Source organism: Nesoenas mayeri (assembly GCF_963082525.1).
Source record: "Nesoenas mayeri genome assembly, chromosome: 1".
NCBI classification, from domain to species: domain Eukaryota; kingdom Metazoa; phylum Chordata; class Aves; order Columbiformes; family Columbidae; genus Nesoenas; species Nesoenas mayeri.
Genome location: NC_137541.1, coordinates 86801048 through 86825224, shown reverse-complemented (window position 1 = coordinate 86825224; position 24177 = coordinate 86801048). Strand labels below are relative to the sequence as shown.

Sequence of the window (24177 nt, the reverse complement as noted above, 5' to 3'; positions counted from 1 at the left end):
GGAAGTGGGTCCCGCCGGAGCGAGATAACGAGAGCATCCTGGGCGCCATCTTGGGTGGTGGGAGTGGCCGGTGGGCGGGCTGGGGGCAGGGCTCCCAGTGACGTGTGCCCGGTGCCGCGCGGCGGCAGCAGCAAGATGGCGGCGCCCAGGCGGCCTCGTGAGGACGGCGACGGTGAGGAGGCGGCGGCTGAAGACGCTCCGCTAGAGGCCAAGAGGCCCTGCGGGCAGCGCCGGCTCTTGGTGGTGCTGGAAGGGGCGAGTCTGGAAACCGTGAAGGTGCGGGCGGGGCGGTGTCCGCCGGCCCGGAGGCGGCCGTGGGTGCCCGTGCCCACCTCTCCCTCCTTTGGCCGTAGGTGGGCAAGACTTTCGAGCTCCTTAACTGCGACAAGCACAAGGGGCTGCTGCTGCGGAACGGCCGGGACCCCGGGGAGGCACGGCCCGACATCACTCACCAGGTACCGGCTTTTTGCGGCTGTGGCTGCCCGGGCTGCTGGGGGTGGCCTGAAGGAGGTTGTCCCGCACTCCGGAGCTTTGCTTGTGCCTCTGGAACGGGGGTCAGTTTGGCATTGCCCGCTGTGCTCGTGGTTCGTAAGTGTAATAATTTTCTTTATTTGGATGTAGGATTTTGGTTACTGTTACAGTAGAGCTGACATGGCCAGATGAACTCTTCTGCCTCAGCATTGGTCCCTTGGGTATTCACAGGGCTTAATCCTAAAGTTTTCCAAGAGTCTTCCCCCCTTGCACCTTTTCTACTTTCACCACTGTTTTTCTGTTTCAGAGTCTCCTGATGCTCATGGACAGCCCCCTGAATCGGGCTGGCCTTTTGCAAGTATATATCCATACCCAGAAGAATGTTCTCATTGAAGTAAATCCCCAAACCAGAATCCCAAGAACTTTTGATCGATTTTGTGGTCTTATGGGTAAGTGATTCAAACTTTTTACTAGCCACAAAATAATGCAGAAGGGTGGTTAGGAGTGGAATAATTTTGAGTCAAAAAGTTGTACCAACTTTAAAAATGTGAAAGTGGGAAAAGAGAAATAGAAGTGGCTTCTTGTGAATTCCAGGATGCATAGTCCAACGACATGTTCCTTAGCACAGTGGGACTGCGCTAGCAGTAAAATAGCTCACTGATCAGTATTTCTTAGGACTACTTTAGAAGACGCTGGGAACTCTAAAGATAGACTTTTGTATACTTTATCTCTGATCACTAGGTAGAGGGTAGGATTCCTCTAGCAAAAAGAATAGACAACTATCTTTCTTCTCTCTCAGTTCAGTTGCTGCATAAGCTCAGTGTTCGAGCAGCTGATGGGCCTCAGAAATTGTTGAAGGTAAACATTCTTTGACTGTTCACAGGTAATGTCACAACTTTCCTCCTTTGCAGCTAGTGATGTAGGGTGATTTTTTTTTTTTTTTTTTTTTTCCCAAACTGTGGATTTAGCTATGTGGCAGGGTCTTTAACCTCTGTGCACCTATTAACTTTCTGCTTTGTGTAGATAATAAAAAATCCAGTCAGTGATCATCTCCCTGTGGGCTGTATGAAGATAGGCACCTCTTTTGCAGTTCCAAAGGTGTCAGATCTGCGTAAACTGGTTCCTACAGCGGAGCCAGTTGCTATTGTCGTGGGAGCTTTTGCCCATGGTTCGGTAAGTGCATTTATCTGTTACTTGGAGTTATAAAAATCTTTATTAGCATAGGTTTCCATCTTGTACTGACCATGTTGTTGTTTTTTTTTTCTTCTGCTCTTTTTTTGTTTGGTTCCCCCTGTCCTGTCCCCCCATTCTTTCCCCTCAGATAGGCTTGTTTTTTTTAAAAAAAAAAAAGCCCAATGCACTAGTGAGGGCTAGCAGGTATCCTGCTGTGTTTAACCTTGGAGAAATACTGTGCCTCTCCAACCAACAGAGATAAATGGGACTAAGTGAAAACCTGCAGCTTGATTTTGTTTTTCTCTCTTCCTCTAGGTGAATGTTGACTATACAGAAAAGATGATCTCCATCAGCAACTATCCCCTCTCTGCTGCCCTGACATGTGCTAAAATTACTACTGCCTTTGAAGAAGTGTGGGGAGTAGTATGAGCCCCTGCTGCTATTACTGTCATGGTGGACTCTTACACGATGATTTCATGTTCTGGAGAGGCTCTTTTACTGAGGTGTGGACCTGGTGCCACTTAGGGCTCCTGGGAAGTGAACAGCTTCAGTTTTGTCCTTGTAGTTTCTGGAGCAATGAGACTTTAAATGGATGCCCCACCAGCCTTTTTCTCATCTATTAAAGGCCACTTTTGAGAAGAGTGCTTGTGTATCTTACTTTTTCATGTTTAATATGTGGTCAGGCTTGATCCCTTTATAGCAGGGACTCAGCCTAAATTTGTCATGGAACTGAAATTCTCAGCAGTGTCCTGCTCACCCGGCAGCTGAAGTGACTCAGTCCTGTTGTGTCACCTTGCTCAGTGGTGTGCAGCAGGTCATACTCTTGCACCGAGGCACCCAAGAGGAAAGGAACTGAAGCCAATATGGAAAAAAAACAACAGCATTTTTTTATCTTGGATGACAAACGTAGAAAAGTCAGAAGGTGGCTCCAATCCAATACAGTGCTTGCCTTGAGTGTTTTACAATCATTGGATACCAGCAGAGAGAGATGAGTGTCCGCTGGAGGGTGGCAGAGAGATAAGGCAACATACAGAAGGTGGAGGATCTGGAAGGAGGCTTACTCCATTCCCCTCCTTTTGGGTTTCTGACCCTGTGCTTTCTCTTTCCCCCTCCTCGCGTTGAAAAAAACCTCATACTTTAACACAGCAAACTTGGCAGGTGATGCTTTGCTTCCGGAGTGTTAAATTGACTCCTACAAATGCACGGGTGGTACAATCTGAAAAAGAGAAAAGTGCTAGATTTGTTTTGGTTGATGTTATGTTTGCCTTTTACCTTGGGATGTAACATTGCTGTCCACTTCAGCTGTGTGGGATTCTCTACCTCATACAGCCTTACCTTTTGGCTGTTATTCTGCTTTTTTTAGCTTTTCTTTTTGTGGCACAATTAATCTGCGAATGTAAGGCAGCACCAATAATAAGGTGAAGAACAACACGTGGCCGAGGAAATAAATAGACCTGTACACCTGTAAAGAGAAAGGCAGGGTTAAGCATCAGCAAGCAGCTTTGAGCCAAGCACATAAGAGATGGGATGGAGGGAAGAGAGTTGCTTGCATGGGCTGTCTGTGGCTCCTACCTTTATCCATTTGTCCCAGGTGAAAAGGCAAAATGGCACCAGAGAGTAACCCATAAACATCCAGTGGTTAGCCTGCTGCAGCACATAGAAGATGGGCTGCAAGGCAGTGATAGAGGCCAAAGTGCTCAGGGAAGGACTGTCCCGAACAAGGTTTATGACCTAATTTAAAGAAAAAAACCAAGAATTCTGATCAGTTGAAAGTCCTATGGCTACATATGCAGGTGCTGGGGCCAAAGTCATCTATCCAGCTGTGTAAAAAGAGTTTTAGTAAGCAGTTAGTCTAAAAAAGAAGCTAAGGACCCCATCCTCAAAATTTTAACTAAAAGAAACAACAGTTTAAATATAGAATACGGTTCTGTCAGTACTGGGAGACTTAACAGAGCCATTGAGCTCACGTGATTGTCCCTCCAACCTTTCCAGCTGCCAAGCATTTCAGTTGCCCTCTATCCATATGCCAAGTTCTCCACTTTCCTTCCTGTCAACTTCTGCAATAAATTTATGGCTTGCCTTTGCAGAAGCCAGCAATGTACTGAGGTCTTGAGAACAGAACTGTATCATGTTTGAAAACTAATTCAAATGTAAGAAGCCACTTTTCATATTTAATCCAAGTAAATCCTTCAGTGTGGCAGTTTCCAGACCCAAGGGAAAAGGCGAATGCAGGCCCTATTCTGGTAAGTCAGACAAAGCGCACCTGTCTTTCAACGATGACTATCAGCAACTCCATCTGAAAGCACACCAGGTAGCCAGAGTGCAGCCCATGCCAAATGGCCAGGAAGAACAGGGCGAGCGCCTGTGACAGCAGTTTGTTACCCAGGAACTTCAGACGCTTGAAGATGTAGCTAGAGCAGAAAATAAACAAACTCAAAGTGCTCCTAGTTTATTGCCTGTCCTCCCCTCTCCATGTCAGAGTTGCAGGGCCCAGGGGACTCTGCATGCCCTATGGTGACAGGAACAGCAAGATAGCTCCCCTTACCACGGCAAAATGTACCTCAGTCCTTGTTTTTAATGAAACCCCAGTTAATGGGCAGAAGTGGTTCACCCAACAATGCACACAGAAACTACATTTTACAATTCAGTTGAGTCTCCCAGCAAGTGCTGAACCAAAACCCATTTGGGTCATTGCATAGGGAGCATCCAGAGGCATGATGTAGGCACCAGCTGGCAGAACAGTTCTGTGGCTGACCACACAGGCCAAAGGGCTTGCCATAGTCTGGTTCTAGCCCCTGCCCTCCTGCTGCCATCAGCTGCTTGTCTACATCAGTGAACTGCTGTTTTAGATTCCATGAAAGGATATGTCTAACCCAGTAAACTGTTTCAAATGGCACAGCAGCAAAATGTAGAAGAGCATAAGAACAGAAAACTGGCAGATTCCTCCTTTAATGCTCCCTCTCAGCCCAGGATCTTGGTTCTGTTGACACAGACATTACCCACACATTATAGAAGCGGAATTTTGTCCTGCTCACCGGGCCACCCAAGCATTGGTGTTGATGTTGAAAGATGCAATGGTCCCTGTGAACAAAGGTGTTGTCTCATATAACCAGACTTTCATGTTTGCACAGGCATTCCACAAAGGCTTTCCACTCTGGTCTTTCCCATTGTACCCCAGACCAACAAGGATGCAGACACCTTCCTATGGAAAAGATTCACAAAAAGGATGAGAGGAAAACATTGCCTTTCCCTTTTTTTTTTGTGGAAAGGCAGAACTGAGGAAACTCTGACTCTCGCTGTGTTCAGTGGAGAGCACCACTGCAGACAGAACAAATGGATTGAAAAGTGCCTGCTTTTTAGTTAGCTAGCCTTTGCTTACTTAAAGCAAGCTAAACTGATCTGCACTGATGTCCAGATATTTGGATTACTTCCATTTTGCATTAAATTTGAGAGCATTTTAAGTAGCTGTAAAGGTGCAACGTTTACTCACATGTCTTTTGTTTCTGGAATGACAGCTAGACTCACCGTAACAAGCCAGCAAGTCACGTATTTGTAGAGTATAATTTTGCCCCAGATCAGTATGTAACCACAGCGGAACCAGAAAGGCTTCTCCTGCAGAGACAGGAGTGAAACAGAATAAAAATAGAGTTGAGTCGCAATAGTGAAACAAGGAAGATGAGATCTCATCACTGTCTTCCATTTCAATCTGATGTATTTGTTGAAACTTCTATATAGACTGGACTGCCAGGCTATTGGCTGATGCAGATTTACACGTAATTCTCCTTCTTTTGGTAATATTTGGCTTTACTGAAATATGTACTTTGGGAGGACTGGGATTAGCATAATTATTGCAGAATTTACACTCTCATTTATTCATACTGACACATAAAAAACACCAATAATCTGCAAGTAGGAATTACTTGCTAAGAGTTTTCTAAGAACCTCAAAGACTCTGGTAAGCCTTGCAAGTTACTCTAGTGAAGTTCTTCGCATGTAATGACTAAATGGAAGGACATTAAAAGGTCACAGAATACATGTTAGGTTTCTATAAACAACAGTAGCATCTAAGATTAATTATCTATTTGTAAAAGTTTTTATTTGGTTCAGTTCAGCTTAACACATTCCCATTCTGCATGAAGTGGAATGCATAGGACAGGTAGTAAAGCCAAATCAGTTGTGGAAAGGCTTATGGCTAGTTGCTGACTTAAACTGAGGAAAAACTAAAACAAAACAAACAAACAAACAAAACAACAAAAACAAACAAACAAAACATTATTGTAGATCCAGTGCCCACCACAGAAGTGGAATTCTTCCACAACCCAGAACTGCCAAATGAATACATACCATATAATCATCTGAGATGAGGTATTCATCAGAGATGTACAGGCTTGACAAGGTATAGGTTACTAGAAATAAGAGACCCAAACCCAGGCGCTTGAGAGCAGGCACAAAACTGAGAAAAAAAAATACAAAGGTCAAAGAAAAGCCTTGGAAAAAGACCATCAAACTCATAATTTTAAAAACAGAAGTGGAGAGGAGGAGGTAGGGGAGATAGCAAAAGGGAGTCACCATGTTCCACTGCAGCAGATGCCTCCATTTGGAAGCTGGGATGCTAACATTATCAGGTTGGGACCAAGTCTGTATGAAAGATGTCAAATGGCTGTTGACATTCAAGCCCTAGAACAATGCTAGGACCTTAAGCAGAGAGTTATAAGCTGCCTTGACCTATAAAACACTTTTAGTCACAGTGCTTCAGTGTCCAGGCAAGAGGGCACTCTGCTGCAGGGAACACATGGAGGATTCAGCATTCTGGGATCTTAGGAAGGCAAGGAGCTAAGTGGCTTCTTATTACCTATTGGGTCTCTGGCCTTGAACGTCAGTCATCTCACTCCTTGCCAGTTTCTGATAGTCTGTCATGGAGAACTGAGGCCCCACCATGAAGGCACCATAGAAATAGGAGAATCCTGAGACCTCCAACAAGGTAGGAACTCCCCGGACAGCAAATCGCCGCTGCTCAGGTGTCAGGATCTCCTGCACCAAAGGGAGTGGCATTAACATCATCCTAGGGGATCTCGTAATAGCTCTGGATACTATGTTCTCTGCCTACCTCCTTAATGGTCTCAGTTCTTGCTCTCCCATGTATATGGAACTTTCCACTTTGTACATTCCTCTCCTCAGCCCTCTCTATCCCTATCCCCTCTAAAGAGCAACAAGATCCAATGGTTGATACCAGTTGAACAGATCTCTATTCCCAGATACGCTCAAAACATGGAAGGGATCTATTGACATGCATCCCTGCCAGCATAGTAGGCATAATAAAAGCAGTGTATCTGACCTATTCCAGTCCCTGACAACAATTGCATGTACTCTCTCCCAAGACCTTATCATCCTACAATTCCTGCTGCTTGATGCAAGAATTCATTGTCTTTAAATACTTGAAACTTCAGCTCAACCTCACTGTTTTCTTGCAGTCAGCAGTGATTCCATGGATGCTCAAGACTTGGTCAGGCCCCAAACAGGAGACAGGGAATGGAGATACTTGAAGTAGGATGTGCTGTGCAACTTCTGTCACTGCTTCATCTGCTCTAAAAACCAGGCCCTAACAAATGGTAAATGGCAACCATTCACAGGCATATGGTAAGACTAAACAATGGAAAGGAAGATGGGAACTGAGATCTAGTACTGATGGTTTCTAAGTTAAAGATACACTACCCACAATACACAGAGCATTGAGGATCAGCAGTCTAATGCAACAGATTTGGGGGAAGGAGATAGTGGGGAATTTGGAAGGGGGCAGAATAATATTCTGACACGACTGAAATGTTTGTCCACCTCTAATCACTGTTCCAAATATTTTTTTGTCCATCTCTAATCTCTATTCAAAATTATTTCTTTCCATTCCAGAATTCAGTGCCTTTAGAAACACCGAGGCTCTCCTCTCAGCTATGGCTTTTACCAAATAGTGAATGCAGCTTGCTAACTCAGATCCTTTGAACCTGATTTTCTGACTTCTAGCTCACTGGAATAGCATGGAAGAGGGAAGGAGGAATGAAGGAGAAATGGTGTCTTACTCACCGGATCTTTTCCTCCATCATAGTAATCGATGGCCAGACCTAGAGGTGTGAAACAATTATTTGAAGCCCTGGGATGGGCTAGTTTGGTTGAACAAGCAGTCCTCTCTTCCCTGAGGCACAGCTTGCAGAGTGCAATAGATAGGAGGGAGGTGTCACTCACCAATCAACTTGAGTGTCAAGACACAATGTGGCATTGTCCACTTGATGTCATAATGTTCTGTGGCTGTGAAGTAATATCCAGCCATAAGGTACGTCTGAAATAAACCATTGTTTGGGTTATTCAAACTAATTCCTCTGGCTGTTTTTGATCTGTCTCCACTTTTCCACCCAGAGTTGCTACTGGGAGTGCAAAACTGAACAAACTGATGCAGTAAGAAAGGGAGTTTTACCATCTGAAAGAAGAACGTGGTGAAGACGGCAGTGATTGTGCGACCCATTAGTCTCAGTATGAGGAACTGGATTAGGACACATAGCAGTGAATGACAGAACTGCATCCCTGTGTGACAGGAAAAAGAGAGAGATGAAGTAGAAATGACATTTTTCCCGCTACAGATCCTCTCAAACCAGAGCACACCATACGCCAGGCAGCTTTCTCTTCCCAAACTCATCTTACCAAAATTGAAGTAAGCAATTGAGAGTCCTGTGAACATATTGTAGAGATGAATGAGGTAGGCCTCCTTTTGGAAGAGGAAATAGCGCTGGAACAAGGCAAAAGGATATCCTGAGTAGAGGAGAAAAAAAAAACAAAACAACAAAACAAAAAAACAGATGAAAGAGTTGCAAATTAGTGTAGATAAGAATTTGTAATGGTCCAGGTTATAGCTTTCTTGAACATGTTGTTAGGAACATGTACTTTACGTAGATATATCATCAACACAGGTCACAGTGTACATTCCTGATATTGTATTTCCATCTTGGGAGATAGATGCCAGATGAGTTATTCTGTATACTATACAGAATACTATAACAGGAACATAATTATTTAAAAGTTGACATTGAAGTGCAAGAAATTCCAGGATTGCAGTTTCTGGCCTCATTCAATACATCAGATGAATAATGCTGAAATACATGAATCAGACTTCAGTCTCTGATTAGTTTCCAAATTCTGTGATAAATGCAGTGAATGTAGTAAGAAACTAGATTAATTAAAAAAAAAAAAAAAAGGAGGGGAATTTTATTGTCAATACCATTACATTGTCCTAAAAAATTCAATCCCTGCTCTCACCTCAGTGAGTTCTGCTGACCAGCTTTAATCCAAGAGTTCCCTGAGTGACCTCTAGTAGTATACTCTTTATATTATAACTCTCTAACTTCATATTTGCATCCAATTTGTGAACTACTGAGCACACGAAGCTGTAACTACAATCTACTGGGTCTACACATGTAGTATTTTTTTTTAAATCAAAGTCAGAAGCATTTCATATGGAGCAGCTGAAACAAGTGGAAGGAGTTTTTTCCTTGCATTTTCTGTGTTTTAGCTTCTAGTCTAATTTAGGAATGCCTCCACATTATTCATCTGTGGCTCTAGTGAGAAGCAAACATTTGTGAAGCACTCTTGTAGTACACCGAGAAGTGCCATACATAAATCCACAAGTAAATTAAATTCTGTTGTCCAGGTGAGGTTCAGGTAGCATACAATTAACATTGCTACATATTAGACAATAAATATGTTTAAATACATATTGACACGGGGAGTGTTGTCCATCTCATACATATGTGAAGTCTGTTCACACAATGAAGTGCTTCTAAAGGCATGTGCAGAATGAGCTGAACTGGGATAGTAGAAGCAACTTCAATTCTGCCATCTAGTAACTTACTGCTTTACTTTGCAAGCTTGTGTTCTTTTATCTTGCCTAAAAAGAAAACAAAACAAAACCAAAAACAACAACAAAAAACCCCACCAAAAACTCCACCAAAAAGCCCAAATTCATCACATATCACTATACTGGCATCCACACTGCTTATTAGCCTAGCTGAAATCTGTAGCAGTGGGTAGATCTCTGCTACTTGCACTAATGGAGTAATAGTAGCAGTAGGTAGTCATGTTTTATATGGAAAATAAACAAAAGGTGATGAAATGCACATTTTGCCAAGGAGTGTCTGATGGATGGAAGGTTTCCAATAACCAAGGCCAAATCTAGTCACCACCATGCAAGGAAATGAGAAACTCTGTTATGTTATGTAAAATACACTTCTTGCAGTCTATCAGTGCTAACAGGCTGAGGCGTGACTGGAACCATTTTCAGGTCCTTTCCATCCCCTCAGGCCCTTTGCGGGGAGTCCTAGAGCTGAGACTTCAGGGTCACCTCCCAGATCTCACATGGCAGCACGCTCTGCTGTGCCCAGATGTGTACCTGCTGCTTCTGAAAACGCAGCTGCTGCTCCCCACTGCCTCTGGCTCTTGCCGCCCTTCTTTCGGTTTTCCCTGCTTCCATGTTCCTGTTCTTTCCTCCTTTTGTATCCTGTGCTGGTTTCCACACCACAGGCTGCTGTCTTGGTTTAAGCAGCCAGCCAGACCCACATACCACGGCCTTTTGCCTGAAGAGCCTGGCAACCTCGCTCCTGCCCATCCAGCTTGGCCTTCCCTCCTGTAAATTCCAAGTTTCCTTACCAAACACTTTACCATAACCCTCCCCTTCTGCTCCCACTCCCCATTCCTGCTACACAGCCTTCTTTTCCTTGGCTGGCATGCACTTCTGTCCCATCTCCCCTGATGCTTCCCTGACCACCAGCTGAGGGGGGAAAGGGAATTGGCAAAGAGAGTTCATCACATGGGCTCTCTGAGGATACAGGAGTAACTAAAAGAATTAGAGCAATTAATATGATTTTTTTTTTTTTTAAAGTAGTATTGTCTTCCAGCCTTCTACTCAGAAACATACAGACAGGGATTCTTGTTTTCATGTACCAATTTTCCTGCTGAAGTTTAATAAACATATTAACAACTGGTTTTGCAAAAGGGAAAGTGACAAAAAATTTATAAAATGTTACCATTATTTTAGATCGAAAGTTAAAATACTGAGGTTTACTATGGAAAAAATGTTTCCCCCTTTCAAACAAGAGGGAGAGAAATTAGATCAGAAATACAGGTAAAACACAATTTATTCCTGTTCCTCAACACATATAGTTTTAAAACTACATTTTCAAGGGCTTCCTGCTTTCTCAAAAAATCAGTACAATCTTGCAAAACATTCAATTTTCATTGGGGGAAAAAAAAAAAATCTGTTTTTTTGGCTCTAGCCATTCCTGTAGATAGAATTAAATTATGACTGGATACTATAATGTACCTTGCATTTCTGAAAGCCAGAGATTTTATCTATTTTCTGACACTAGTGTTTCTATTCCTTCAAAGGCCTGTCTCACTTGTCAGGTGTACTCCTTTTTAGCTCTACACAGGAGATCATATTGTGGTTTGGGTAGTGCTGCTCTGAAGGAAAAAGAATTATGACCCCTTGCAAACAGAGAGCTACTAATACGGACAGCATATATTTTTTTTTAGAAAGCCACAAATTTAAATACTGGACTTGCACCGCATGGATGCTGTTCCAGTTAAAAAATCACAACATCCACCTAAAGTCTTCTGATATCTGGAGCAATTTGCGAATACTCTGGACCACAATTTAGTTACAGTTTTGCTGCACAGGAGATAATTTTCTCAGTTTCACAACCTGGCCAGTTCCACACTGCAGATATAAATTTTAACCCTCAAATGGCAGTGGATACTGAATATCAATAGGCATTCTGCTGTGGCCTGTGTACTTCTGAACACTCATGATGTATTAAATAATGAGCTACTCCTACTGATAACAAGAGCAGTACTCCCACCCCACTATGTTGTTCTCAAAGCAGCCTGCATTAGCATAGCAAAAACAGAAGAGCAGTTTTTGAAGTTATTGTTGCCTCCCAGCCACCTTTCTGTCACATTCGGATATGTTAGCGTCAGGATGTCGCGTTGCTTTGCTTTTGCCATTCAGAAACAACAGGAGTGGAGTTCCTGCTCCTCTCTTGCTGAGGGACCCTGCCCAGCAGCTCCCAGTCTGCACAGCTCCTCTTTCATAGCTCCTCCAGGCAGAGCAGACCCAGGCAGGAAAACAGCTGTAATACTCCTGGAGAAAGCAGGTGACCCCTTAATCTGAAGTACTTATCGTCCTCTGTGCACCCCACAATTGAAAAGCAGTCTGCATGCAGAGTTGAATTTTGCCTCTAGATATAGATTTTCTACAGAAGAGAATTATCAATTGACATAAAAGGGCCAAATTAGCCAACACATGCTGCTGATGATAAATTCCTCCCTTTTTTTTTTTTTTAAATTTTATTTTAACTTCACAGGAACAAGAAGATGGTTAAGAGAACCCCAGCGCTGGAAAGAAAGGACAAGGTTGGCTTCTTCGCCACAGCCATTTGGGAGTAATGGACCACTGCACAACGTCCAAGTTGTCCACAGACACAAGAATCTAACTGAGCAAAAGAAGCAAATGATCAAGAGGCTGAATTAGGCAGGAGCAAAGTTCTACTAATTCCAAGCAAAAATAGCACTGTCAAGTTTGCCATCTTCTGGAATGGGTGATTAAGATGTCTGTCTTTTTCCAGAGATAAAGCTGCAAATAAGAACACCAGAAACATTCTTTTCATCTCTGCTCCCTTTATTTCCCCGTTTACATGCGTTAGCTCTGTTTCATCTTCAAGAGAGCAGATCAAACTCTTTTTCTCTTCTCCCCTTTGCTGCTTAGTTAACTCCACCTATGTTAATATCTAGCAGATCAATTGTCTCAGTTTTCTCGTAAGAATGCTAAAACTAAAAGGAAGGGGACAACAGGAAAAAGACATGTTACCTAATATTTTTACTTCAAAGGTATTTTTGTCTGTCTACAGTACCGCAAAAGTCCCACACTGTGTTTAGTATTGGGTACATATACATGAGTCTTTTAATTCAGCTCAGGAGTATACGTCTAAAGTCCACTTAACGGTGCTTTAGTTTGCATAGCAGAACTGTCTCAAAGCATGTGAACTGGATTCTTTTCAGATGAAACTGAACTGAAAATGCACTCCAGTGGGTGCTCAGTCCATGTGACTGGACTGAAGTAAATGCCCAAACCCATCAGGTACTGATGCAAACAATTCTGCTCTACAGATTTGCTTCTACTGTACCATTTTACTTGTTAATGTAGACACAGTCAGTGTACGGCATTACACAGCTTTTTTTTTTTTTTTTAATTTAAATAAGACGATGTATTTGAAATGAAGAGTTTAAAAAAGGTAGCATGAGTGCTCTGTGACACGGCTGGTTTTAGCACTTCTGACAGGATGGTGCTGCCTCTTAAAACTTCTCACATCTCTTACCCATTAGAACCAGTTGTTTGCCTCCCCTTCAGTAAGGTTCTTGTTTGCCTGACCAGCTGGGCGCTTCATTTGGGCAAGTCATCAGCTATGGGTGACCATAGGGAAAACTTCACTGAGCCTAAAAATCTTCAGGATGCTTAGAGTAGGAATAAGCAGAGGATGTAAAAAAAAAAAGGTGAAAAGTAGGAAGAGGTAAGATGACCTGCAAGCAAACCAGCTGGTTTCTGGCACCTACTCAGCAGGAATGTGTTATTTTCTGCAGCTCACTGCTATGTCTGTACATGAGGGCCCCAGGGCTTTTCCTGGCAGGTCTGGGTAGATCAGCAGGCTCAGTTCTGGCTCAGGGCTGTAAACACTATGTTGGCCCCCCCTCCATATTATGCAGTAAAACATCCCAGGTAGCTTGCTGTGTAACAGTATGGCCAGATAAAAATCTTTAATTCTTTGGGATCATACAGCCATGGAAGAAATAACACCAGCCTAAAGGCTTAAATACACAGTGCCACAAGGCCTCCTGTATCCTGACTGAGCAGTGACAGCAGGAAGAAAGCTGTCTCCTCTCACAGGAGGACAAGCACAGCAGCACAGAAACCCTCTTCTCTCCTTCACACCACCAGAGGGGCTCCCTCCCTTTCTCCGCTGAGAGAACAGAACAGCCATTGGTTCAGACCACTTACTCGAGCAACCTGGAAGTAACTCTGTAGGCACGGAGCTAAGACCACTAGTGTCTTCCATGCTGACCTACAGACAGAGTTTCTCCTGGGGGAACACTGGGACCTGGACCTACTGAAGAATCTAAGTTAGAATACCTCTCTGAAAAGACATCTGGATATGACTGACAGATATTAGTGTATTAGACATACCACCAGTTTTTAAATGTTGGGGTCCAGAACCACACTTTGAGTATCACTGCTGTTGATAGCATTGCCAAACTGCAGCCCAATTTCTTCAAAGATCTTTTATGCAAATTTTCACATGTAGGAAGCATGAGGTAAGTTTTTAATCTTGTACAATCTAAGTAACGGACTCTATTCTAGTTGTATTCTTTGCTTCAAAATTGCAGGATGTCTCTGATTTAAATACAAAGCTCTGACTAAAGTCCCCATAACGTACTCAGCAGTGTGCTGTTACAAACTTCATTTGTTCACTGAGAAAGCATGGTGCCCTTTAGGACTTATCCAATTTTTGTTATTGGTTGCTCTTCTTTCCTACTTTCTCCTTCTTTCATTCTCTCCTGTATTTACTTTTTTTTTTTTTTTCAGTAGTAGCGGAATGTTACTAGTTTTAAATTACGTCTTCTGGTTATTTCAGATCATGACTAAGTGAAAACACTCATTCTGAATCAAGAGTCCATTCAGACTAATTTTTTCAACAATAATTCAGCTTCCTGTGAAAATTAATGTAAGAAGTTGCAAAGTCCTTTGCAATTCCTCCTCTTTTGCAGAAGGCTATTTATACCATTTTGTGGTGATCTGCTGAACAGTGAAACCCTAGAAACAGTTGTTGCAGTAGAACAGCACTGTGTAGATGGCAAACTGCATCATGGAGGGAGAAATAAGCAACAACTTTTTAATCCATCTTTGGAAGAGAGTACTGTGCTTCATCTTCACAGTCTTGTTCTCAAATAATTCAGCAGTATTAGCTGCAGCCAACAAAACTATTTTCCCCCGATTCTACACAAACACCTGAACTGGAGGAAGTAAAGGAAAAGCAATACCTTGCCTGTCCTAATGCCATTTCCAGCTTTTAGAAAGGCTTTTCATTTGTAGCCCATGCCATCATATGAAGTGGTCATCAGCGGTAGCTGCATTAACAACAGGCTTAAGGCTTTCAGTCACATTAAAACAATTGTAAACTAAGCTGCAACTACATTAACATTTCTTTTCATGTTAGTGCTGGGTTAAGGAACTCTTCTCACTCTACTCTCATGTTGCTCTAGAGTGGTGCTTGGCACCATTTTAATGTAATGGTATAATGCTTTACTACCCATCCATTAAACAGGAAAGCTGAAGTAAATCCCCTATGCCTTAATGGTTCCATCTACATGACCTGCAAGAGAACCAAACTACAGGCAAGGCTGTTGTGCATGCCTTTAAGCCTTCCATCTGAAGTTACGCCTTCAGTTGCATGTAACTAAGAGATACTGAGCCAGGAAGGGCGGACAAGGGAATATACAACTCTAGTCTCCTGGTTTGGTATACTACACTTCAGGTATGTGAGGGAAAGAGTTAGGAGTGGGTTCCTGGTACCTGACACACAGACTTTCAATACAAATTCTAAAGATCCATTAAGATTTTACGCAAAACAGACAGAGGCCTACATTAGGAAAAGACACTGTGCCATCTCAGTGGCTTGGTGTCAACACTGCACGTGGAATGTTTATGGATCTATTGACTGCAGTGGGTATCTCTTCTTATTAAAATGATAATTATTTGCAGTTAATTTCAAAGCAATAAGTGGTTTTGCTTACCCATAAGGACACCAAGCAGCCTTCCAGTGTCATGTTCTAGCTTATTACTAGTGAGAAGGAACTCTGACAGTATGTCCAAAGTGCATTCTGCAAAGGCATCAGTCTACTGTATGTATCTGCCTCCACACACACTTTCTAATATCTTTTCTGCGTCAGTACTTGTTAGACTAGTCCCTTGGTTCATTCAGTTGACTAACCTGGTAGTAAACCATCTGCTTTTTCTGGTTTACGTTTCTACCAGGCAAGTAACTTCAGTCAGATTGTAATTAAAGTACCAGAGAGATATGTGGGAGAAAGGAAAGCAGGACTTTTCCTGTTCAGCTGTGAAGAGCTGCAAGACTAATTCACACTAACTTATGTGCATGTCTTGTATGTTTCCTATTGCTTTTTTCTTTATAGAAGAAATTTGGTTTAACTGACTCCTAAATTAAGTTCAAAATGATAGTCAGTTCAATCTCCTATATCTACACTTGACGTGAAAAATGTTTGGTTCAGTTTGATCTCACATATTGTAGATTAAATCATCAGAAATAATTCTGCTCCAGATCACATTTATGAAGTGACACAACTTTTCTTGCAACCCTTTTAAAAAATTATACTTTTAGTTAGCCAAAGGAACTTTGACAGATCACACAATAGCAGCTGTATCCTTTCAAATATACTTTTAGGTACAGAGAAAAGCTTGTCTTTCCTTTCTGCTAGGTGAGTACACCATCAAAAGCTTTCAAAACCCAAAGTTTCTTTGGGCATCTGTAGAGACGTATGTAGACAACACGTAGACATACACCTGAATTAATGTTCTGGGAGCTATAAGGTGCTGCTCAGTTGCTAGCCCACATCATAACAGCAGCTCTGCCTTAACTATCTTATGCTTAGATAAGCATAAGCAGTATGTGTTTCGCAACATGCTTCGCATTGCAAGTGGAGCACAGGACAACATCCCAGTTCTTCTGGCCACTTAGCTTGCAGTCTTCAGTCACCCTACCTGGTACTCCCTGTGATGACATGCCACTCCTGCATAGTTCCATGACTGCTGCCGACATTAATAATGTCTCTTGGCAGCAAGATCCCTGCAGTCTGACAGGGCAACATCTCAGAGGGGTTGTGGAGATTCCTGAGTGTACAGCCCTCCAGACACATGCTCATGGGGAATTTGATGCATATGCAGCACCTGCCACTTGCACAAAGACAGCAGAACAATTGCAAACAAAGTTCTTATTGTCCCAAACAGCACTCAGGACACAGACCCAAATCAGACTTGTTTCACAGCAAGCTGAATGCCAACATCGTGCCGTATCAGCACGGTGACTGGCTCTGCAGGTCTCAAAACCCAGGCTCTCCCCCGCGCACCCGTTTCACAGGCAGCCTGCCTGGACCGCAACCCTACCTCCCTGCGGGGAGACCCACCGGTCCGCCTGCCCGGTTCAAAGTAGATTCCCCTTCTCCCCCGGGAGAGCCGGAGGGTCTCCCCGGGCTCCCACGCCCACAGCTACTGCGAGCCACGTTCCGAACTCCCCGCCGCGCCGCGGCACCAGCCGCACACACACCACCCTCCACCGGCCGGGCCGTGGCGGGGCGGGCCGGTGGCGGCGGGGGGCTCGCCCGCTGGCTTTGTGGGCACACGTGGCCTGGCACAGCCGCGCTGACACAGGTGCGGCTTCGCGCCTGGAAGGCGCTTCGCGGCGCTGCCCGGTCCCGGCCTCCGCGCAGCGTGGCACGGCGGCGGAGCGGCGGGGTCGCCCGGCCCCACGGCGGGCGGGGCTCCCTTCCTGGGGTGCCAGACCCGTCACCCCCAACTGCCGCGCCCTCTGCTCTCCCTCACCCATCAGGATGGACACGATGAGGCGCAGCGCCTGCTCCGACGAGCCCAGGGCCTCGGCTACCTGGGCCAGGCCCCAGCCGGACCCCGCCACCGCCATCTTCTCCACCGGCCGCCCCGCCGGCCGGTAGCTCCTCGAACCCGGTAGCGGCACCAGCCACCACGGCCCCCGCACCGCTCGCGGCCCCCTCCGCGCCCATTGGCTGCGCCGATCCGGCCACGCCCCCGAGGCGCCTCCGATTGGATGGTCTGTGGCAGCGGGGCAGGGCCCTGCGCTCACTAAGGCAAAGGTTACCCTGCGAGTGGGCGGTGCCGCAGAGGGCTGTCCCCGCTGGCCAATGATTGGAGAAAGCGCTTCCGAGGGCGGGGCTCGGCCCGGGAGGTGGAGGGCGGGGACAGGCAGGCGAGGCGGAGCCCGCCTTCCCATTGGCTGTGGAGGGACACGAGAGAGCCGGGCAGGGAGGGGTAGCGGACGGGGCGGGGTAGGGGTTATTCGCGGACACGAGGCGCATGGGGGTGGTGGCAGGCGGCCAACGGTTGTGCGCGCCGCTAACGGTCGTGCCCGCGGGGCAACGGCTGGGCCTGGGGCGCTGCTTCGCTGGCCGGGGACAAGGCATGCTAGTGATCCCCCCAGTGCTGCTGGGTTCTGCTACTCCGGTGGCTGGAGGACAGACTCTGAGTGCTTGGTTCCTGTGGCCCCGAGGCACCCGCTTCACACACCAGGCATTATGGCAGCACTTGCCCTTTGCCCCATCCCTGTGGCACCCAACTCTTTGTAGTCACCAATTGTCTTTGCTTGCGCAACCTCCACATTGGAGGACCTTCTGCTACGTGTGTCCCTTTGTACAGACATCCATGACTGCACCCCAAGTTCTCCTCAGCAAAAGCTTCAGGTGCAGTGGATGTGGTGCTCTTCCCCTTGTTTATGTTACCATTTTTCTGCTGTGTCATTCAGGTGGGCCATATTTCCCAAACTTAGCTGGGGGGGCAAAAACAAAGGTCTGTATGAAAACGGCCCTCTGAAGATCTTTGGTCCCAACCCCTGCTCACAAGCAGGACTCAAAGGTTGATCGGGTTACTCAGGACGCTGCCGTGGCAACTGCTGTAAATTTTCATGTGTGGAGAGCCCCCAGCCTCCCTGGGCACCTGGGCCAGTGATGAATCCTGTTTTGGAGGAAGTATTTTTGTCCAGATTATACTCTGAATTGCCTCTGTTTGCAAGTTATGCCCGTTGTGTCTTATCCTGGGAAGGGTCTGCTCCTCCTTCTTTATAACCACCCTTTTGGGCAGTAGCATCTATTAGATATCTTTCCTTGTCAAATCTGATGGGGAGAGGGGCTGACCGGCAACATACCCACATAGGCTTCATTTACTTAGGGGAGCAGGCTAAAAACCTTGCCTTCCCTTGCTGTTCTCTTTTCCAGGCTAAAAAAATCCAGATTCCTCAGTATCAGTGTTCCAGTCTCCTGTTCAGTGATCTTCCACTGGGTTTGTTCACACCTCTCTTGTGCTGCAGAGCCCATAATGAACACAATGTGCCAAATACAACTTCATCTGTGCTATATATTATCTCTCCACCCTTAGACTTATGCTGTTCTTTGTGCCACCCAGTGTTCCATTAGCATTAGCTGCTACAAGGGTGCATCGTGGGCTTATGTGCTAGGATCTTTTCTGCTGAGCTGCTCCTTAGCCCATTGCCTCCCAGCCTCTGCTGGTGCATAGTATTATTCTGCCTTAGAGGCCACTCTGACCATGAGGTTACAGTATGGCTGTGGGGTGGGCTCATCTGCTGGGAACAGGCCTTAGTGGGCATTGGCACTTCAATAGACACTTTAAATGAGGTGATTTTCTCTTCCTTCCCCTGCCCCATTGTGGCAAAGGCACAGATCAGAGAAGGAAGAGGAAAGAGTCTTGAAAGAGCAGTTTAGCTTTGCAGCAGAAGATGGAGAAAGTGCAGATAGTAGAATAGATAAGGAATTAATGAAGAAATGGTTTGACAGAAACCTCGCAAAGTTCAGAAAAACAAATGCACCTGACATAACATGTGGCTTAACATGGGGCTAAGGAAGAACAGAGCCAGAGGTCTACAGTGAATCAGCAAGAAGCAATGGTCTTAGGCTGCCACAAAGGAAATTTCAGTTGGACCAAAGGGTGCTTCACAATGGGAACAGGTGCTTAGAGAGGCTAGGAAATCTTCAGCCTTGGAAAAGTTCATAAGATGCCTGGATAAGGCCCCAAGGCTCACAGAAAGTGAGAAAAATTGAAATGAAGAGTAATCAGTGCAGCAAGGAAGTGCATGAAGAAGGGGAGATCTTAGCCTTGACCTCCAGAAGTCCCCTGAAGGCAGTGTAAGGTGCCAAGTGGCAAGTCAAGATGGTTAGTAAGAGTTCAACCCCCATCCTCGGATAGCTGACTTCATCAGGTTAGAATTAACAAATTGGTTACTGTGTTTGTTCACCCTAGCTGGTCACTGTTTGCCAAACATTTTGCGAAGTCCAAAGAATGACTGAATATCGATTTCTCATTTCCATGTTTAATTGGGTGCTTATAGTGTTTAGGCCAGCTTCCTAGGTAAATGAGCCCTATGTGAGCATGCTGACCCTCTGTCCCTCCCCCGATCGTATCTGATAAGGAATGGGCATCTTAAACTTCTTTGTTTGTAGAACTTTCATGAAAATGGAAAGCCAAACTGGAGAGAGAACATAAAAAAGCAATTGGAGATTTAGCATCACTGCTGAAGGAATCTACTCCATAATCAAGCTTCCTCCCACTTTTGATACAATCAAATTATCTCACAGATTTAACAGGTCTGGGGTTATAAGCTCTTAAAGACTGTATCCTGCTTGACTATGCTGTGTCTGACCACTACAGATGTGACCATCCAGCCAATTTCTCTTCTGCCAAACAGTCCACCCATCAAAACCATACCTCTCCAATTTAGAGAGAAGGATGTTGTGAGGGACCATGTCAAAGGCTTTACAGAAGTCCAGATAGATGACATCTGTAGCTCTTCCTTTGTTCACTGATGTATTTACTCCATCGTAGAAGGCCACTATGTTGGTCAGGTGGGACTTGCCCTTGATGAAGCCATGCTGGCTGTCTCAAATCACCTCCCTATCCTCCATGTGCCTTAGCACAGCTTCCAAGAGGATCTGTTCCATGATCTTCCCAGGCACAGAGGTGATGCTGACAGGTTGTTAGTTCCCGGGGTCCTCCTTTCTACCCTTTTTAAAAATGGGTGCAATGTTCCTGTTTTTCCAGCCACCAGGGACTTCGCCTGACTGCCATGACTTCTCAAATATCATGGAGAGTGGCTTGGCAACTACATCAGGACTCTGGGATGCATCTCATCAGGTCCCATAGATTTATGTATGTTCAGGTCCCGCAACTGGTCACAAACCTGATCTTCTCTTGCAGTGGGAGTGACCTTGTTCCCCAGTACCCTTCTTGCAGTTCATTTGCTTGGGAAGTGTGGGAAGAGAGCTTGCCAATGAAGAATGAGGCAAAGAAGTTGTTGAGTACCTCAGCCTTCTCCTTGTTTACTGTTGCCAGTTTGCCAGTCTTGCTTGTCAGGGGGGACACACTTTCTTTGACCTTCCTTTTCTGGATAATGTGCAGAAGCCCTTCTTGTTATTCTTTGTGTCTCTTGCCAAGTTCAGCTCCAGCCTTCCTGACCCCATCTCTGCACAACCAGGCAGTGTCCCTATACTCTTCCTGGGATACCTGTCCCTGCTTCCACCACCTGTGCATTTCCTTCTTGCCCTTTACTTTGACCAGCAGGTCTCAAATCAACCACCTCTTGCCCTCCTTACCCAATTTCTTATACCTGAGGATCAAGAGATTTCTTATGCTTTATGGAAAGGGTCCTTAAAGATTTGTCAGCTCTGTTCTGCTCTCTTGTCCCTGAGAGCAGTTTCCCAGGGGGTCTTGCTGACCAGCTCCTCAAAGAGCTGGAAGTTGGCTTTCCTAAAATTCAGCGTCCTGACTTCACTCTTCATCCATTCCACATCCCTCAGGACTGTGATCTCCATGTGCACATGATCACTGCAGCCCAGGCTGCCTCCAATTGTGACATCACCAATTAGCTCACTTGCGTTAGTGACCATCAGGTCCGGTATTGCATCTCCCCTGGTACGGCTGTCTGTTACCTGGCTTAGGAAGTTATCCTCAATGCACTCCAGGAGTCTCTTGCATTGCCTACAGCTCACCGTTTGACTTTCCCAGGAGATGTTGGGTGGTTGAAATCCCCCAGCAAGACAAGAGCCTGTGAGTGTAACGACTCCTGTAGCTGGAGTAAGCAGGCTTTGTCAGTAGGATCCCCTGGATTAGGTGGCCTGTAGTAGATACCAAATACAAGGTTCCCTTTGTTGCCTTGGTCTTTGAATCTTACCCTTAAGCTTTCAACCTGCTCATGGCTATTCCCCAGGGACACCTCTTCACACTTTATCCATCTCTTGATGTAGAGAGCAACCCCTCCACCCTTCCTTCCTTGTCTGTTCCTTCTGAACAGCCTGCAGCCATCGATAGTCACACTCTAGTCATGGGATCCATTCCACCAAGTTTCAGTAATGGCCACTAGGTCATTGTTATAATTTTATTAAAAGTCCATTAAAAAGTTAAGAAATGATGAGAACATGCATGTAAGAAAGGTCCACTGAGGACATATAAAAAAGAAGATACACATACAACTGGCTCAGTAAGTCTCTGTGCTTTAGATAGCCAAAAATTGGGGAATATAGCAGGGAAATATCAGTATATGCTTGCCTCTTTCCTTAGACCTCCACATCTGGCTTCCCCTTCCCTCATCTTTCCCTTTCTCTTCTCATCCCCTTTAAGTTTAGATCATGCCTGAAGGATTACTTGGATTCTGTGGGCAATGGACTTGCTTTGAGGGTCAGGCTGTAACCTGGCACCAACCACACCACTGTTGCTGTGGCCACTGGTACTATATTGGGCTTGCCATGAGGGCTTCCAGTGCTGGGCTTAGTTTTCCACATGCACTAGTACATCTGCCCAAGGAAACCTCTGTCACCTGGCACAAAAGCTCCTTCTGCTTTTGAAAAGTCAAGGTGCTCCATCTGGTTTTGGAGGCCACATTCGTAGCAGCAAAAATGTCTTTGGACCACAGTCTCTCTCAGTTGGTATCCTTTCATAGACCTTCAGCAGTCCATCCACAACTCTGACCTGAGTTTGCACAAAAAGAGAGCGTTAGATGCTGTATGCTGGGCTGGACAAAATTCTGGTCTATGTCAGTGCATGTGAACTTTTAGACTTATTTCATTCTGTAATTTATTGTTATCAGAGAAGGATTTCAGAAGCAGCATCTGCTCCTGAGATTGCCTAACAATTTCCATTGTGAGATTCTGTTTTCAGTTGCTTGAACTATTACTATATTTGACCTGTTTAGATTAAATACTAGATAGCCACTTCAGGTTAGAGCGTAGTAGCTGTTTTTGAGACTCAGATCACGATGAGTACCATTATTATTTTGTTTTAATTTTTTTTGTTTGTTTCTCTGTTTTTTTTTTATAATCAGGGCAGTGCTATGCTTGGGAGGAAGGGATGTCCCAAAAATATTTACTGTCCCCAAGATATACTGTGATTTCATGACATTACATTGGTATTAGTGTGAAACTTGAAGTTCACACGAGCCTCAGTGTGGCAATATGGGAATGTAGCTGCTTGTAGCTGCTGAAGCTTCTGCAAATTCATTTTTATTGACTGTGTTCAAGTGGTTCATGCAGCTTTCCCACAGACCACAGCTGCACAAAGCCCCAAATAATTCTTCAAGAGGTCTTGCAGGACTTTCCTTCAAGGACCATTTCTTCTACACTGATTGACTGAAACAGGACCTTGTTCCCTGCTTGTGCATGAAGCTTGTGCATGTGCCTCTTCTCCCAGGCAGGCACAGGAGGAGCTTGTCCTGATTGAAGTGGCCACGGGAGAGGAGCTTGCTACTAGGGGCAAAGTAACTATCTGGAGGGCAGGTGAGACTGCAGCTTAGTGTTGAACACTAATGGGGAAGAAGAAGATACTGGAAAAAACAAGAGTCAAGGGAAGAGAACAAAGCACACAGGGAAAGAAATAACCACTAGCAAGACAGGGAGAACAGAGGGAGGGTGACTGCTTGGAATAAAAGGCAGGGGAACACATGAAAGTAAGTTTTCATTAAAAGGATGAATAGGAGACCTTGGAGCCAGCAGCGAAAAAAGTCATGAATGAGTAAATGACAACCCAGAGAGAGCTGGAGAAACTGGGACTTGGCGGATGTTTAAGATGGGGAGGGGATGGTATGCTTGAAAAAAATTCACATTTTCCGTGAGGATATTATTGCACAAATAAATGTGATGTCCGAACCTGTTTTCAGACATTGCCGGCTCCGCTCCCCGGGCCCCCTCCACGAAATTAGGGAGATGCAGTTCATATCCCTTGTTTTCAAGTGGTATGAGCTCGGACACAACGCGGCCGAAACTTGAGGCTCTGGCTGGTGTCGCCCGGGGGGTCAAGAAGCACAGCTACCCAGCTACACCCATTTTGTCGCTGGGGACGGGGCGGGTCAGCCCTCCAGGGCTGCGCCCCTCCCGCCCTCGCCGGCTGCGCGGGCCCCGCCAGTCTCTGCTGCCACCTCTCGGTGCCGCCGGGACTGGCGCGACCGGCTGCAGCGGGCGGCCCTCGGCGGCGGGCTGGGAGGAACAGGCAGCAGATCATCGCCCGTAGCTGCGGTTCCGATGGAGCCGCAGAGCCGTGGTCGTCTCTCGTGGTGTGGCAGGAGCGGCTGGTGCGTTTGAGGAAGCAAGAGCTTCTCGTCACTCTTCCTGGCCCATGCCACCCGT

General features: G+C 45.4%; 2 protein-coding genes across 4 annotated transcripts; one reads left to right on the top strand and one right to left on the bottom strand.

Annotated features, from left to right (window-relative positions):
* Positions 1-34: 34 nt before the first annotated feature.
* Positions 35-12277, top strand: EMG1 (EMG1 N1-specific pseudouridine methyltransferase). 3 transcript variants are annotated; one of them, XR_013922083.1, is made up of 7 exons: positions 39-276; positions 354-455; positions 779-920; positions 1271-1329; positions 1495-1644; positions 1960-2147; positions 12045-12277. XR_013922083.1 is itself a non-coding variant. In XM_080343655.1 (6 exons), exons 1-6 carry the CDS (start codon positions 136-138, stop codon positions 2071-2073), a joined length of 708 nt encoding a protein of 235 aa, XP_080199781.1. In that variant the 5' UTR covers positions 35-135; the 3' UTR covers positions 2074-2402. The 3 variants fall into 3 exon arrangements, 1 of the variants encoding a protein (XP_080199781.1); XR_013922084.1 differs by lacking the exon at positions 12045-12277 and adding an exon at positions 7116-7189; XM_080343655.1 differs by lacking the exon at positions 12045-12277 and having other exon boundaries at positions 35-276; positions 1960-2402.
* On the bottom strand, positions 2509-17544 carry LPCAT3 (lysophosphatidylcholine acyltransferase 3; the record flags this gene model as incomplete). Its single annotated transcript, XM_080343634.1, is given in 14 exon segments — positions 2509-2860; positions 2980-3106; positions 3217-3375; positions 3908-4055; positions 4680-4846; positions 5170-5256; positions 5989-6097; positions 6497-6675; positions 7720-7757; positions 7879-7972; positions 8108-8214; positions 8332-8439; positions 17348-17501; positions 17503-17544. Coding segments are annotated over 13 exon segments (1509 nt in total). The 3' UTR covers positions 2509-2860; positions 2980-2989.
* Between the last annotated feature and the right edge of the window lie 6633 nt (positions 17545-24177).

Coding starts and splice junctions, on each gene's coding strand:
- EMG1 (XM_080343655.1), top strand. CDS start 136: ATGGCGGCGCCCAGGCGGCCTCGTGAGGACGGCGACGGTGAGGAGGCG. Junction 277..353: donor CGAGTCTGGAAACCGTGAAG/GTGCGGGCGGGG, acceptor CTTTGGCCGTAG/GTGGGCAAGACTTTCGAGCT. Junction 456..778: donor GGCCCGACATCACTCACCAG/GTACCGGCTTTT, acceptor TTTCTGTTTCAG/AGTCTCCTGATGCTCATGGA.